Raw genomic sequence first — 17,370 nt, 5'->3', positions numbered from 1 at the left:
ACACTCAGGCAAACTTAAGAAATATTCGGAGCTTCGTCAAATTACATGATTCGCCACCGCGCCGACAACACGTATCCGCGAAAGCCGCCAGAGACGCGGAGAGGCGCAAAGTGACCTGTTCCGGCTGGTTCCGGTTTTCCCGCTTGGTGCCGTCCGTTTTGCTGGAGTCGCGAATAGTAGTGCGGTAAAGTTTCGTTTATGTACTCTATATTGCCATAGCACATTATGGTATAGCGCAGCATGTATACTACCATGGCACATAATGATACAATATAGTATGTATAGAGCTATAGTACGGTATGGTACATTAGAGCACCGTGGTTGCTGAATACTTTGAAACGCGTCCCTCATCGCCAGGAGAAACCAGCCAATGGTATCAATCTGTTTCCTCTTTCCCCTCAAATGCCAGCAGCCGAGGCACCCGAGGTCCCGGCCCGCCACCGACGCTCGGACAGCGGGCCCGGGTCGGCCCAGGCACAGGACCAGAGCCGCTTCCGAGAGATGGAGCTGCTGTGCGAAGCCGGACTCAACTTCGGTCGCCAGGTGCGCAACGTGCGGAGGGTCGCCGTCGCCGACAACTCCTTCGTCAAGCAGCTGTCGCCCCCTTCCCGGAAGACCGTCGAGGACATCGAAGAGGGCCTGTTCCAGGTGCAGCGGATGCACAGCCATGTCATGGCGAAGACCACCAGCCTGGTCTACAGGTGAGAACTCTTCGCAACTCGGATGTCGTGCGTTTGACTGCAGTGCCTGGAACCGTCTCCGATTGGTGTGTTTAGCTTCATATATACCCGCCCATTCATCAAAATGCGGTCCCGCATACTGGCAACGAGTGACATCGCAGAAGCTGGGGTGTCATGCTGTCGAGGGAACGAGTACGAACTTCTGGCTGTCGAAGCTTCCGTGGACTGCCAAGCTTGAGAGCGACCTGCAGCGGAACAGACGTCTGCCACATCCACCACCGCTGCCTTAACACCACCAGGATCGCGGCGGGCGGCAGCATGACACTTCTGTGGCGTCATCAGACGGAAATAGAGGGACCACTCTTTGTGACGCGGTAAACACACCAGTCGGAGACGCGTTCCAGGAACCATTAGTAGTAGTAGTAGTAGTAGTAGTAGTAGGACACGTTTATTACTGAAGAAAAACAAGGAAAAGAGGAAAGGGGATCGCGTTGATGGCTACGAGACCTCGACGTTCTCAATAAAACTTTGGTTGGAGTTGGTTGCTACATATCGATTAAAAAGTTGAAAGGCGCGAACCCAACCGAATTATTGCGTACGGCAAGCTTGTGTTCCCGCGCTCTTTCATTAAAACATCGGCCCGTCTGACCAACGGACTTGTAGCTCATTTTACTAAGGATCATTTTTGCTAAAACTATATTCCACAATCAAAAAAAAAAAGGCCTCTTTCTTTTAGCAGTTTCAACTCGAAGCTTGTTAAACGTGGGATTGCATACACCTGCAGCCTTCACGCAGCCATTACAAAAAGCTGCCGGCATAGACTGCTGGCAGCTTTGATCATCAGGTTGCACACTTTAAGAGTACCGGTTACCCTAAGTGCTTAGTGTGAAATGTGTGTGAGAGGCTCCTACAGAAAATTAAACGAAAGGGTGGCGACAAATGTCGAGAAAAGACAGACAAGATGCCAGTGCAGGTGGTTCCATATTTGCACAAGGTGTCCCACAACTTTAAAACGATGATTGGTAGGCACAGGGTTAATGTGGTGTACTCAGCACCGTGCAAACTTTCCAAGATATGCTCCGTGATGTCAAAACAAAAGTTAGTTTCGTGCTCAAAAAAACATGTAACAAGATAGACCGAATGCGTGACTAAGGTGGTATATGAGATTCCTTTCGGTTGCGGCAAAGTATACATCGGTCAGACGGGCCGATGTTTTAATAAAAGAGCGCGGGAACACAAGCTTGCCGTACGCAATAAATCGGGTGGGCATCTTGCCCACTCGAATTGTAAACTGTAAACTGTAAACGATGCGTGTGTGAGCCAATGTTAGAACGTACACGGTATCTCAAGAGAGGGAATGGTAAGATGAAAAACGAAATAATCTAGGCTTTATGTATAAAAAAAAAGCGTCTGACAAAAGCGTCTGACAAATGAAAACTGGCGCGGCCACTAGGCTGCGCCAGTTTTCACTGCATACTTTGGAAGGTAATTTATTTCCCGCTTTACTCCTTCACGTCTTTCCGCTAGGTGGCGTTTCCTCTCCAGGAGATGCGAACAGGGCGTATCACTCAGCTGGAAGTGAAGCATCATGGGGGAAGGAATGTCCATTAGTAGGATCAAAACAGCGATTCGCGGCAAGTGTTGCGTATGGTCAGCTGCGCCGTTGTGGTTTCAAAGACGAGCAAATTACGGAGATAATTACTTCCGTGTATACATTTTTATTTTGTACCAAAAGTTGTACATAATCACCGGAAGAAAACTTTTAATAAATACAAGACAGACTGGAAAGAACAGAATGTGCGATAGGCCTTCCAGGAAAGGAGAGGGGCTTCTTAAAGGCACTGCCTACCGAAGATTCGCTTTCATTTCTCACACACGACGTCAGATAGCGCTACATGACCGGAAAGGCCGCGAAGTGCGCGAGCTCGTTCACGCGCCGCGCGAATGAGCTTGCTCTTGCGTGGTCCCTGCCACCGACCCTGTATATCTCAGTCAGCAAAGCACTTGGTTCACAACCTCAAGTTAACGGGTTCAAAGCCTGCGGGGGAACTGGGGTCTTTTTATATGGTTCCCTATGTGCGTAACGCTTTTCGGTGTCAGTTTTTGTTACAACCGGCCAGAGCCGACTCTTACAGCCGAACGTTACAGAACTCAATAGAAATCGGTTGACAAAATGCATTCTGTGTTAAAATATATACCGCGGCCATCGTACCAAGCGGCATTAGCTAAGCTTCCGAGCGAAATCGACGGATGGAAGCACTCAGGGTCCCCAAGCCACAGGTATTATATAGCTTTCTGACAGATGGCCGTGCATTATTACTGTGGCTATAATTTTTTGTTAACAACCGAGAAATCTTTCATAGAAGCAAAAGGTCGACGCCCAAAGTTTTCAACATATGTGCGTTCGAAGTTTGCTTTAAACCCGTACAACATTCCGAGACTAAATTCTTTTTTCAACACATACAGCTACTGGAGTCGAAAGCACATACCTAAATGGAAAACATATGGTAGGCTAAATGGTGCAATATGTTGCATTAAAGCCTGGGTTTGGGCTAGGCTTCTTTGTCCTTGTTTTGTTCGCGCTTTTTAAACCTTTTAATTGAAATATATTGCACCAGGTACGCCGTGTGGAATGAACACTTAGCGTATGTTTATTGGATATTATAATCGCCAAGGGGAACGACTGGCGATTACTAAATGATCGTAATTGTCTCATTTATGAGTTAACCATTCTTTCCGAGTTTACTCATGATGGATCACTTAGCTTGAAGCTTAGTTTACAGGCACTCTTGGGCACTTCGTGCAAGCGCCTCTGGTCCGGGGCCAATACAAAGTTTCTTGTGGGTGCACGTCTCTGTAGGGTTGTCCACGCACGCGCTGATTCAATCGAGCACATGGACGTTAGAGCACGCAGAGTGACTGTTGGCCATAGGCACACGGACGCAGGAACACAAAAACCACAAATCAGGTTACGAGAGCATCACATAGCACAGGGAAAGAACGGCACGTAGAAGCGGGCCTCCGCACGCTCTTCCGTGCGCACACAGCAATGGAGGCTGAAGTAGGACCGCATTGAATGTTGACGTCACGTGAATATGCCCTGCAGACGCCGTCCCCCCCGCGCCGCCTAAACGGCGCAATGTCCGAAGGTGATCACATTCCTCGATATGGAAGTAGCGTAGAAAATATTTTGTCCCGTAAATACCTGACCGGTATAAACGAGATTATTTACCTGTGAATGGCTAGCTTTATTCCCCGGTTCACCGGAGAGCGAGCGAAGAGGGTGAGTAAAGGTATTCAGCAGAAAGAGAGAGAGAGAGAGAAAGGGTAAAGGGAGTTTTCGGAGAGTGGGAGTAAATTGTGTAAGCAAAGAGTAAAGGGAGTAAGGGAAGAGAGTGAGTACAGGGGTTAAGTGATTAAGTGGAGAGAGTGAGTAAAGAGATTAAGCGAAAAGAGCGAATAAAGGGACTAGGCGAAGAGAGCAAATAAAGAGAGTAAACAAAGATACTTAACAAAAGGAGTAGGCGAAGAGGGAAAGTAAAGGAAGTAAGCGGAAAGAGTGTGTAAAGGGAGCGAACGAAAAGAACGAATAGGCTAAGTAAAGAGAGTGTGTAAACCGAAGAAAGCGAGCAAGCAAAGAACGCTAAAAATGCAGACATGTCTTAACGTATTTTTTAACTCGTCACGTTAATTTTTTTTTTCTTTTTTTTTTTTAGGTTGCAGGACGTTCTATTGCAAGAGGAGTGTAGCCGACTTCGAAAGCAGATGCAGCGAATTTCGACGTTGCCAGGTGAGCTTGGAAGCGACGCCGGAAAACAAAAATATTTCAAATCTTTCCTATAATTATCACAGCTCTGCAACGAGAGAGCCAAGCTGTCAGCTTCAGCCTACAAGGGCTAAAAGTATATGCATGGTTGTGGTTGCTGTTTTTGTCGAGTACGAAAAGAAGTTACAAAGAAACACTTGAAATCTAAGGAGAAAAAAAATATCATCCATGTATGAGTTATAATTGTATCAACTGCGACGGAAGCGAGGGCACGGGTGTGACGTGATAACTAGCAAGGCGATTATCTAAAAATTACTTATTAACCTTTTAAATACTCGACATGGCCCGCAAATTCCAATCGGAGACTTGCATCCCGTCGTCATTTTAGGTCATGGCAGTAGCTGGATCCTAGGAAACTAAAAGTCTGTCCCGCGCTTTTCGAAAAGCAGAAAGCAAACTTCCGCCTTTCCTTAAAGGAGCTGTGCCACGATATTCAGTTGGAATGTTTTTCACTTGACACGAGCTTACTGGCACACTTGGGACTCAATGATACTCATACGCAACGCCACTGGCCAAGAAACTCCTTTGTTGCGGTGTAATTTCAAGGACAAAAGCGATCATTTTCACTCAATTTCTCCTTTGCAAAATTTGATGACGTAACTCGGGGATCGCAGTACACCCCAGTGAGTGACGATATTTGAATGCGGTTCATAGATTGGACCCGAGAATTGCGTGGGCACTCGACTTAGGCTCCTGATAATTGTTAGCTCGAGAAGTATTCGGGTAGTGACCCGTGTCCAATCGCTGCAACGACGACAACAGCCGAGCCATAACAATGTCTGGAACTCAGCGCGTGTCCTGCGCTTTGCCAACCCCAGCGCGTGGCTATGATCAACATTGGCGGCATATAATCGGCTCCAGATCACGTGGCCGCTTGTTCTGGCTGCGAGTTGAGGGGGTAAACGCTGCTCGTTTTTCTTTACTTTTTTTTTCTGGGACTTCTATTGCGTGGGGTGAAGAAGGAACGCGTGTTTCATAGGTCATTAACGTTAGGGGTCCGTTTTAAGCTGTATTTGCGCAAAGTACAAAAATTGTTGCATCGCTCCTTTAAACGTTAGGAGACATTTCTTCTCTCTTTTTTTCTTCACCTTTTTTCGGTTTTTGTGACGCAAAATTTCCGGAAACTTTCAATGGAGGGGGAAAAAAGTCGGTTTTGTTCTCCAGATGTTTTCATAGAAAAGTAGAACTTTCCGGAAAAAATTGAAAGCTCGGTGCCACTGACATTTTCCTTCGCAGCGTGTAATCATAAAGGTACTAGCGGCGAGATGTTTTGGTGGCGCCCTCTTATGGTTCCCTCTCGTGACGTCATTACCTTGCGAACAACAAGTTCGTTGGTGTTTGAAATTAGGATGGAGGAAGCTTGAAATAATTGCGTTATCAAAGCAACACTGCCAACACTGTCAAAATTAAAGTTCTTACACTCCTCTTATTTTCGTCGATGAGAAATCCTTTGCTGACGTCATTGTCAGCATTCGGCCAATCGTGGGAGGCCGACCACAGCGACGCTTTCGATCGCGCACGTCGCCAATACATATGTGTTAACGTCTTGCAGACACCCATTACAAGAAATGAGATGTCTTCTAAGGTGTATGGCGTTAAGAAAGCTATGTGATACTTAAAATAATAAAAAAAAACTACAGGGTGTTCCAAAAAACATTTGCAGATGTGTTTTCTTTTTGTTTTTTGTTTTTGTTTTTTACCGCGAAAATAAACTCTTCATTGACGGAGCTCTCGAATACACAGAGATGATTATGAATGACCTCCTGCAGTTACCTAAAAAGGGCGAAAACAGTTATGCTATAGTTCTGAAACTTTGGAGTCTGGTGTGGACCGATAGCGCTAGATTTAAGCGAAGAATGAGCGTTCGGCGTTGCGTATACAAAGTTACCCTTCTTGTTTTCTTCTTCTTCTTTTTTTTCTGGGGGGGAGGGGGGGGGGGGGGGGGGGCACTTTTGCTGTACGTGCGAACTGCTTTCTCTTTAACCGGAAACGACAGAGCCACTATAGACACGCTACGCTTCAGAGTAACGACACTGCGGCCGCCATTTTGGCACCTGGAATCAAGGTTGGCAGTTCTCCGAGGCCTCGTGCGAGGTCGCGGGAAACGCTCCTCGCGTCCTCCAGAAACGCTGAAACGGTCCGCGACACGGCGAAACGACATATATCGTCCGTGTTTCTCGACTATAAAACTCACGAAGTGGCGTTTTCTTCGAACCGTAACGATCGTCAGTGGCGCCCGCCCTCTGCACCGAGAACCAAAAATGGCGGCGCCCACCGGAAAATCGGGCACCGCTACGTAGGCTTGTTTGTAAACGGCGCATAAGTAAGGTGCTTCGTTTCCAAATTCATTTTTCTTGTATTTTTTTTTAAATTGGGGTTAAACTTTTGCCGCTTTCATCTAAACCATGGTATAATCAAGGAGAAAATTATATCTTCTCTTCGATCACGGAATATATTTAGAAATATACGAGTATAATTAGCAATTGATCGGTCCGAATGCGAAAATTATTTTTATTAAGTACTGTACACGAGATGGCATTGAAGCGAGATAAGAGCTCACGTGAGCTATTGAATTTTTCATAGATCCAGAAGGGTTTGGATTTGGGCTAGTTGGTTACACAGTTTAGGGGTTAAAAGCGCTGAAAACGACGGACGAGTAGGAGAAACACGCACCACAGAGCGCCCTGTGGTGTGTCGTTTTTAGCGCTTTCAACCAATATTTATAGATTCTCGTTGCTTACGTAATATTCTGCATGCGCAGCATCTGTCTCCATCCTAGACGTGTCCGGTTTTCGGACACATGTCATCTGAACTAGACCAGCTTAATGAGCTACGCTATTCTGTTCCCCGGTATTGCTGTGGTCGCCGCCATCTTGGTACTTAGCGCAAAGCGACCCAACTGTCGATCGCCACAACTCACAAATGCGACTTCCCACAGCTTTAGATGCGGTGCCGGCGAGCTTATGTGATATGGTTTTGCTCTGTCGCAAAAAAGTTTTAGAAATGTCGGGAGGACGGAAAAGCGGTTTCTGCGATCTCAGATAAAGCTTCACATAACTCGCCACCATGATCTTAAGCCACAAGATGTGCAAATGGCGTTACTCTAAAGCGTAGCTTATTTAGTGGCTTTCAGCTGAACTAAGAGAACGTTCTCTCATTTGAAATACGTAAACTCTCATCCTTCTTGTTGGTTTGATTTTTTTGCGCTGGTTGAAACGGTGGAAGGAGAAGGTCAAGGAATACGTCACAGTGGACTTGCAAGGAAACATTTGAGGGTTCGATCTATGTCAGTGCAGTTCACTGAATCCAGAAGAATCTATGGGATTGTTTCCGTTGTCAGGAGTCAGCGCACGTGTCCCCCCTACCAACTCTCTCTCTCTCTCTCTCTTTGTTTCCTAGAAAATATTTTCGGAGCAGAGTAACTGGAAAAATGCGGAAATTCAATTTCCGCATTCGGGGAACAATCGGGTTTAACCCGATCTTCAAGGAACGTTTCCGGGGTGTAAATATCGGGAGATATCGGGTGTTACCCGGTAATTCCCGAACAGCTGAAGCGTTTCGCTAGAAGCGCGACTGTTCGCCAGTCACGGGCAGCGCCGAAAACAGAACGGTCACGGCGCATCTCGTTTCTCAGAGCAAACGTTCTCCCCCGGCTAAAGGTCAACTGCGAGGGGCACGCGCCGTGACCTTACAGGCCCTTGTGCCGCGTGTGCGCTCTATTGACTTTGACTGCGCTCTCGTGACGATAACCGTCAACAATGGCGATTGTTGGCTCGGAGTTACTGTTCGCTCAAAGCTAAACCAAAGACTGCAAAGAAATAAAGAGAAAAAAAAAACATTTTGACATTGAAGGAACAAGTGTTTGTGCCTGGAAATGTTGAAGCGGTTCCTTTTGTATGTGTGTGTGTGTGAGAGATAGTTTAGCTCATAGCACCTGGAAGAGAAGGCCTACGGGTGACGTCATTGCTGGTGGATCACCCGAGCCGCCCCAAGCGGCGAAGACGCCTAAGCTCGACGGGCGTCTTTGCCTCAACGTCGCCCGCTCCTTGGGAGAGGCTGCAAGATGCGTTGTCGACGATCGTGGGCGAAGCTGCGTGGGTTCGTGAGCGATGAAGATCGGAGGTCTTCTAAGTGATAACGGTTTAAACCGTAAAAAGAAAGAAAAAAGAACTGTTGTTTTCTTTCGCCGTTACTTTCTTCTCTCTTTTTTTTTTTTAGGCGTTCTTATTATTTGTTGCCGAACGCAACACGAGAAAGCGAACGATGTTCAGCCGTGCTGAATAGGATGTCGGCTTCAGCTCGCGTAGCTTTCGTACGCACAGCCTCACAGCTTGCACTCCACTGGATGAGAATAGGTCAAATTGGGCTTACAGACGAACTGGTACCTAATCGAGTACAGCACGTCCCGAGAAAAAACAAATTAAAAGGTGTTTTTTTTCTTTTTGCACCAAAAAAGTAAGAGTTACGCATCTCTGAACGCTCATTTCCCACCCTAAATGTAGTGCTGAAGGTCTTAACCAGACGCCAAAGTGTCAGCACTAACCGTTATTTTATTCAAAAGTTATAGGTGACTGTCTGAAAATTTCAATGGAAACCTGACGACCGACGGAGGCAAAAATTGGCCCCATTTTCGCATTGAAATTTTCGGAAAATCACTTATAGAGGCTGAACCGCGTGTAAGCGATTCCGCGAGCGACGAGACGAGCGGCGGCGACATCGACGAGAGTCAGCGATGAGCGCGACGAAGATTTTTCACTGTCGCTCGTCGCGTCTCTCGGTTTTGGGAATTTCTAGAAAACGTCGCTCATCGCCCTCGCCCCTTCCTCCCATCGCTTTCATGCGGTTAACCTCGTCGCGCGACTGGCCAGAGACAGCGAAGCGGGCCGCCGTCGCTTGTTCTCCTCGCTCGCCAAAGAGCTTGCATGCGGTGTATGCTTAACTTGTGAATAAGATATCGGTTCTTGCCGAAACCTTGGCATCTGGGTTTGTCCTCTAGCGCTACATGTGGGCGGAGAATGAGCGTCAAACAATGCGCAGTTTATGTTTGCAAGGTAGATAATTGAGAGTGTTGGTTATTAATTCTCGATAAAGAAAGAGGGGCATTGAAGACAAACAGTTTGTCTTCAATGTCCCTCTCTTCTTATCGTAAATGTTTGCAACTTGTTATATATTATTCTGCACGCACGGATGCTTTGTTTCGTGAAAAATGTTGGTTCCTGCGAACCTGCAGAACCCGTGGGCGAAGGCGCTCGTTTACGAAGGGCGAGTTGTTGCATACGCGGCGAGCAAGTGTTCCTGAACACGTCCTCGGCGCGTCGGAATGCAAGGAGAGGCTGACGAACATTTGTTTGCCAGCCCCTCCTAGCATCGGCACGCAAAAGAGCGGCTGGCAAAAAAAGAGGTGGGCGAAGGGGAAAACAAACTTGTATAGACATTTTCCACAGGGGCGCCGCCATCTTGAATTGTCGTCACTTCCAGTATGGGCGACGACAAAATAGTAAAACGTTTCAACCTGTAACCATTAAAAAAAATAGAGGGGAGCCAAAACAAGAATGTGTGACGGTTAGGCTTATATCCCAAATGTCTTCTTTTGGCGTGGCGACGGCAAAGTAATGGTTTCGCCCATACTGGAAGTGACGACAATTCAAGATGGCGGCGCCCTTGTGGAAAAGGTCTATACACGTTTGCAAGTCCGGCTTCAGGGCGCTGCCATCTTGCCTGTCTGGGGTGCGCTTGGACCAGTCATAATCCGATTACGAAGCCTTGCTAAGGCGTCGTAATCGGATTATGGCCGCTCCCGAGAGCGCACCCCACTGAGGAAGATGGCGGCGCCCTGAGACCGGACTTGCAAACGTGTATACGCTCTGTCGGAATGCGCATGCGCGTGTCTCACGGAGTTCTGTCTCTTGTCCGCAGCCGAGAGGAGGACAGCGCAGCTGCGGGAGCGAGAGCACGACCTCATCGTGAGGATAGTCCGCAACGTCAACAAGAGGGACGCCATTTTGGCCGATCTCCACACGGAACAGCTCAGGTGAGTTTCAGCGGCTCAGCTGGACACCGCACCTATTTCTCTATCCATGGAAAAATCTGCTGTACTCACAGACTACGAACAGACTTTCATAAACGGTATTTCGCAACGTAAAGAACCGCAGAACCAATCCCCACCGCCAAGTTTCTAAAAAAATATGTACATTTCGTCAATACGCCACTCGGTGCGAAAGCGCCATTTTTCTGACGTCATCGGAAACAGAAGAGCGCGTGTCATTTATTGTTTCTACTGCGTGTATGTTTAGACAACAAGTTAGTCTGCCCGAAAGAGCGTCTGGCGTTCCCGTTGTGTATAGATGACAAAATTAGCCAGGAAAATAGTACTATACCACCGCTAGCCTGGGGTCTTTAAAACCTCCGTCACACTTTCCCTACATCGCATACAATGGAGACACGGTGTTATCATCCGCGAACAGACCTCACGGATGTTCGATTAAGCGTGTTTGCTGTATACGTATGCTTCCAACATGATCTCCAGGGAATTTTTTTTTATTATTATTATTAACGTGGCAGGAACGTTAATAATGAAGAAAGACGCCTCCGACACTATAGGGACTTTTAGGGAACCGTTTTTCCCCATCCCATACGTAGGCCCTCCGGTACCAACTGCGCATGCGCTGCCACAGAAGACTCGCATACACGCAGTTCGTAGAGGAGGGTCTTTCCTTCTTTTTTTCTTTCTCCGATTGACCGGGAGGTAGGCAGAGACTAAAGGCGTGATGCCTCACGAGGTCTCTGTCCCCTTTACATTTCTAACACCGCAGTCTATTGTGCATAGATTTTTTAACACGAAAAATAAAGAAGCTACAAAATCCTATACAACTCGGAAACAAAAAACGGGATCAATCAATTATCCCAGGATAATTTTTTCAGCAAAGAATGATAAACACAAATTAGTCAGAAACGTGTTTTATCAATTCAAAAGCAAAATATGGACATGATTTAATAAATACACAGCACACACATATCAGAACACAATGTCACTGCCCACCAGAATTTCAATCCCCACCGCTGCCCGTTTCGATCTGGATGAGCATCGTACCGGCGTGCGGTCGTGTATCACTACAGCGTGATGCACGTTAAAGACCTCAGGCTAGCGGTTGTACTGCACTGGCTAAATTGCTCATCTACAGCTGGGAGACTCGTCGCCCCTGTGAGGCAGACCAAGTACTAGGCTGTATAAACAAACATATACACAACCCAATTTTTTTTGCCCACCAGAAGTGTCTTTAGTCTTTTTTTCCCCCCAATTGGAGTACATTGCAGTTAAAATCTATTAGATCTTTTGTATTATTCAAAATTTTGGCGACTTGGAAGCTTGTCGTTTTTTTTTTGTTTTTTTTCCGTAATTGGTACATATTTTTGGAGGTCGTCTGATTCTATGTCTAAGTGTGTGATAGGTTGTGTTTTCTGGCCGAATTGCGAAAAGTTTTTTTGTATGTATTATCTGTGACAATTTAAAATAACAAATTTGATTCACTTTAAGTAGGCCATATTTTCTGAATAGCGGTTCAGTTGGGAGATTTTGAGGATTACCGTTATAATTTTCAAATAGTCGTAGAATTTTTTTTTTTTTTTTTTTTTTTTTTGTAAGATGATCAACCTATTATAATTGGTTGCCAATGTCGTGCCCCAGACTAAAATGCAATAACACAGTTTGGAGTAAAATAAAGCGTAATATGTATTCTTTTTTAGCCACAAAGGTATGAGATTTTTTATTTTATAAATACATCCGATGGCTCGGGATAGCTCAGAGCTCAGCTTATTTATGTGCGTGTTCCAACTTAACTCCCGATTCAACCACACACCAAGACATTTTTGTTCTGTAACCTCCTCTATAATTTCATTTTCGAAATATATTGTCACCTTAGTGTTGTCGCACCTCTTAACGGGAGTGAAATTTATATATTTTGTTTTTTACGTTTAGTTGTAATTTCTTAGTTTGAAGCCCCACTGATAGATTGTCCAGATAATTATTTGTCGTAGATTCTAAGGCCGCTTTAGAGGTTGAAGCTAAAAACGTGTTAGTGCCGTCTGCGTACATGGCAAGCTCAGGATATCCCAAAATATTTGTGATATCATTCACATAAAGAAATAAGAGGGGGCCCGAAATAGACCCTTGCGGAACACCGTACTTTATTTTGAGCGTATTAGAAGAATTGTTGTAAATATAAACATACTGCATTTGATTTTAGAGGTAGTTATATTTTTTTTTTTTTTTTATTAAAGTCAAAGCAACCCCACGCAACGATTTTTGTATTTTGCGCAAATACCGCTTAGAACGGATCCCTGACGTCAATGACCTGTGAAATACCCGTTCGTTTTTCACCACACGCAATCGAAGTTGCAGAAAACAATTAAGAAAAACGAGCAGAGTTCACCCCCTCAACTCGCAGCCAGAACAAGCGGCCACGTGATCTGGAGCCGATTATATGCCGCCAATGTTGATCATAGCCATGCGCTGGGGTTATCAAGGCATAGGACACGCGCTGAGTTCCAGACATTGTTATGGTTCGGCTGTTGTCGTCATTGCAGCGATTGGACACAGGACACTACCCGAATGCTTCTCGAGCTGTCGATTATCACGAGCCCAAATCGAGTGTCTACGCCATGCTCGGGTCCAATCTATGAGCCGCATTCAAATATCGTCACTGGGCGGTACTGCTACCGCCCAGCTACGTCATCAGGTTCTGCGAAGGAGAGATTAGAGAGTTTTAGTAGATCGTTCTAATGACTCCGATAACGATACCCGATACTCCGCCACCGCCTCCCTTGCGCATGCATAGTATCGTTATCGGGCCATCAGAGGTATCGGAACGATCTACTAAAACTCTCTATTGAATGGAAACACTCGGTTTTGTCCTTGAAATTACACCGCAACAAAGGAGTTTCTTGGTCAGTGGCGTTGCGTGCGAGTATCCTTGAGTCCCACTAGTGCCAGTAAGCTCGTGTAGAGTGAAAAACATTCCAATTGAATATCGTTGCACCGCCCCTTTAAATAGTAATAGAGAGTTTTAGTAGATCGTTCCGATACCTCCGATAGCCCCGATAATGATACTATGCATGCGCGAGGGAGGCGGTGGCGGAGTATCGGGTATCGTTATCGGAGTCATGGGAACGATATACTAAAACTCTCTAATATGTCATGTTGGATCGTATCGGAGGCCATTCTAAATTCTAGGGATAAGCCGAAGGTGTATAATCTATTTTCAATGATTGTTTATAATGTTATCCTTTACTTCTACAGGTGCCTGCTCTGCAGATTTAGATTTTAGAAAGGCCTTCGTATCGTACCCTATCGGATGTGCAGAAACGGTTTCCCTAAAATTCCCTAGTGCCTGCAGACTTGTATACGAGGCACCATGGCGGCTTTTAGGGAACAACACAAACACACACGGACGTATCAAGATGTGAAACGTCTATGTGGTAGCCGCATTATTAACCCAAGTTTCGGGTACCTCTCACCGTGTGATGGTCCCCCATTCGTCCGATATCACTTGCAACCTTACATTTCGTTCACTAATTACTAACGAAGTTCGCGAAACGTTTGCGCCAGTCGCCTCTGCATTTTACATTGGAAAATTTGCAACTACTGTAACTTTCGAATGAAGATGCGGTTCTTCCAATCTTCAGTTCCATCAAAAAAAAAAAGATTGAGACTTTTTTTTAGGAAAAGGTTTTGAATATTTTAATGCCTTGTTTTAGTGACTTTTCAACATTTCCTCAGAGTTAAATAAATATAATAATTCGTCTTTTTTTTTTTTTTTTTGTATTTGAGAGTTACACGAGGATGTTCATCACAAGTTGCTGGATTTTAATTATGACAAACATATAACAAAAATCTCAATTCCAGGGCCGCAGACGAACAACGCCTAATGGACAGGGAATACCAAAGGTGGCGAAGAGGTGAGTAGCAGAAATCCATCTCCCAGTTTCGCACTCAAATTGCGGCGTCCGTTGTGGTACAACCCCCAATGTAAACCCCTCAGCAAAACGCAATAACATTTATGAAGCAAAAAGGTACGCTTAAAATATACAGGGTGTTCGGCTTCAATTCGAACAGAATTTATTATAAGAAGCCGCGAAAGATATATGGACTAATGCACCCTGTGCAGGTGAGTGGTACGTCCAGGATGACCTAGTATAGGGGGTATAGTCCTCGCGATAAGTCGGATAATTAACTAAAATGTCTTAGCTAACATTCTTAATTAGTGCAAGTAAATACATGGCATCGATTAGACACTTTCTAAGCGTCATCTAAAAACACTGAATCGATCGATTTTAGAAACGTGGAAAGAGCGGGGTCCGTTTTTGGCGTTTCGAAAACGAGGATGATAACCTTTTCATCCAAACTTACCACATGTTTGAAATATTTCTAAAATTGACTGATATAGTGGTCTTAGATGACGCCCAGCCAGTTTCTAACTGGAACCATATGTTTGTTTCACTAATTGAAAAGTTAATTAACAGTTTTTGGTTAATTATTCAATTTCTTGTGTGGAATATTATCTTATATTATGTCCCCATAACTTACCTGCACAAACCAAATTCAAGCAGCTTTCAGATTTTTTTTTAATTAATCTGTTGGAATTTAAATTAAACACCCTGTATTTTCAGTGTACTACAATATATTGTCAATAACCGAAGAATACTTTCAATCTACTCTTAGCACTGAAGGTATACATTTTAATAAAACAGTAAACGGAGAACATTATATACTTTCTGAAGTGTTTAATAATTTTTAAAAATTATTCCATCTTGGGGTATTGCTTTTTGCCCAGGTAACCCATTGTAAAGTTCCATTATGGTGCTAAGGTGAACTTCTCTCTTTTGTGCTACTTGGGGGCACCTAATTCAATTTAGTACCTAGTAGTACGCTTGACTTAGTTTTGATAACAGTTCTACAGACCCCCCTAAGAATATTAGATTTTTTTTTTCTTACAATCTCCGTTTAAGCTTTTTGACCTGGCTTGAAGGGAGGTGGGTCATCACGTGCCCATATCTTGTTCGGTAGTCGTCTCTGACACTGAGTGTGACAAATCATGCCGTACCGTATGTGACATGTATTCCGGCGAAGCTCTTTCTAGTGACTTAGTGGTTTACTGCCCTGCGAGGAGCAGCAATGAGAACAGTCAGACGATGCCTCGAGCAAAAATACAAACAATGAGTTCACTTAACGCTGGAATATGCTGGCGTATAAAACCTAAAGGGCGCATGGTGGAAAGAGTTCGTACGCAAATACGTCGCAGCAATTGCCTGGTACCGCAAAACAGCCCAATTTTCGTAATTCGTTCGCAACTTTTTCACGGTCGAGTAAATTAAAGAAAGTCCTGCCCCTTTTGGGGCAGGAGTTTCTTCAAAATTTTGTGATCGAATATTACAACAGAAAGGCGTTAATTGCGATCAATGTTCTTTACTGCAAAAAAAAATAAAAAATCTTTCATGTCGAAGTTTATCATGCATATCCGGTCGTTTCTAATTTCCTCACAAAAAAAAAAATATATATATATATATATATCTTAAATTTAGCTGAACTTGCTCGGCGTAAATGCACAGCACGTGACAAGGTTTAACGCTATAACCAAGCCACAAGAATTCATCTTTTCTTAAATAACTATTCACATATAACTGATCTGTTGAATTCACAAGCATGGCATGGCATGGCAAGCATGGCTTTAATAACATTGAGTGAATGCGCAAGTGACTTTGATAGATACATATGGCTGAACCATTCGGATCGGGTGGCAGCCAGCGCCATCTGAAATGAGACGTAGACGCTTGCGCTCTGGACAATGAGATGCAAGCGCATACCATAATGGTCGCACGTTTTCGGTGAATCGCTCTCGGCTGACTCCAACGGCCAGTTGATATTATTCATATCTTTGGCGACTGTACGCGCTGCCGGCAGCAATAAAATGGTCACCCTCGCGAGCCTTATGACGTCACTTAGTACATTCAATATACCAAAGCGAAACTTTGCACTGATCTACTTGCGTGCACTCTTTTCACCCCGTGTGCCGTAGGTTTTCCCGACAAAACGTTTGGAGATAAAACGGACGCCCTATACAAGCAAGGTATTTAAAAACGCTTCTGTTACGAAGTTTCTTGGGGTCATTCTAAACTCAGGGTCGGCTGCTGACGTCTGTGATCGGTGCAGACCATTTAACAGATATCCACCAAGCCTAAAGGAGCTGCAATTAGGTAGCTGCCAACAGCAGCCATAATAGATGGCAGTCACTGGCTGGCTTAGTTGAGCGAATGCGCACGAACCCTCACTCATACTCCGCTAAGACCAGCAATCTTGATGGTTTGGGATGCACAGTCCCGGGGGGAGGGGGGCCTTATTCTTAGCATATGCCAAGCGACAATGGGCTCAGCTATGGCAGCCATTGAATGCCACCAATTGTTTGAGGCTTTATATAATTCCTCATCGACAAGATGCAGCAAATTATTGTAAAAATCTTAAAATCCCGAACCAACGGCCACCCCCAAAAAATAAAATCGTGAAAGGCTTTTTTTTTTTTCTTTTCTTTTGTTGTTTTTTTAGCTTGTTAGCATTCAGAATAACCACTTGATGCTCATAAAGCATGAAGCAGGGCTCAATTTTTGTTTACCTGCGCTGGCTTGCGCAAAAAAGGGCATTTATGAGATTCATTGCTAACTTCAAATTCTAATGTATTTTTGTTTCTGTTTCAATTATTTGGCTACGGATATAACATTTTGCACCCCACAACAATAAACAAAGAGTGAGGAGAGTAGCTTGAGTAACTTCTTACCAGCTGTCTCCGCAGAAGCCTCAATTAAAGCATAAAGTAC

At 44.8% G+C, this 17,370-nt stretch overlaps 1 protein-coding gene across 2 annotated transcripts in view; it reads left to right on the top strand.

Moving 5' to 3' along the window:
• Positions 1 to 17,370, top strand: part of LOC8036862 — a 55,997-nt gene that overhangs the window by 36,932 nt on the left and 1,695 nt on the right. The window contains exons 2-6 of one of the 2 annotated variants that reach the window (XM_029994611.4): positions 413 to 701; positions 4,397 to 4,470; positions 10,423 to 10,537; positions 14,408 to 14,460; positions 16,578 to 16,628. In XM_029994611.4, coding sequence (XP_029850471.1) covers positions 413 to 701; positions 4,397 to 4,470; positions 10,423 to 10,537; positions 14,408 to 14,460; positions 16,578 to 16,628 — 582 coding nt within the window. The remainder of the gene's footprint in view (positions 1 to 412; positions 702 to 4,396; positions 4,471 to 10,422; positions 10,538 to 14,407; positions 14,461 to 16,577; positions 16,629 to 17,370) is intronic. The other variant, XM_040502245.2, reaches the window with a different exon arrangement.

This window comes from Ixodes scapularis, unplaced genomic scaffold, assembly GCF_016920785.2.
Source record: "Ixodes scapularis isolate PalLabHiFi unplaced genomic scaffold, ASM1692078v2 PGA_scaffold6__148_contigs__length_123643588, whole genome shotgun sequence".
Taxonomy (NCBI): Eukaryota; Metazoa; Arthropoda; class Arachnida; order Ixodida; family Ixodidae; genus Ixodes; species Ixodes scapularis.
Note: the sequence above shows the minus strand (reverse complement) of the source record. Positions and strands in the feature narration are given on the sequence as shown.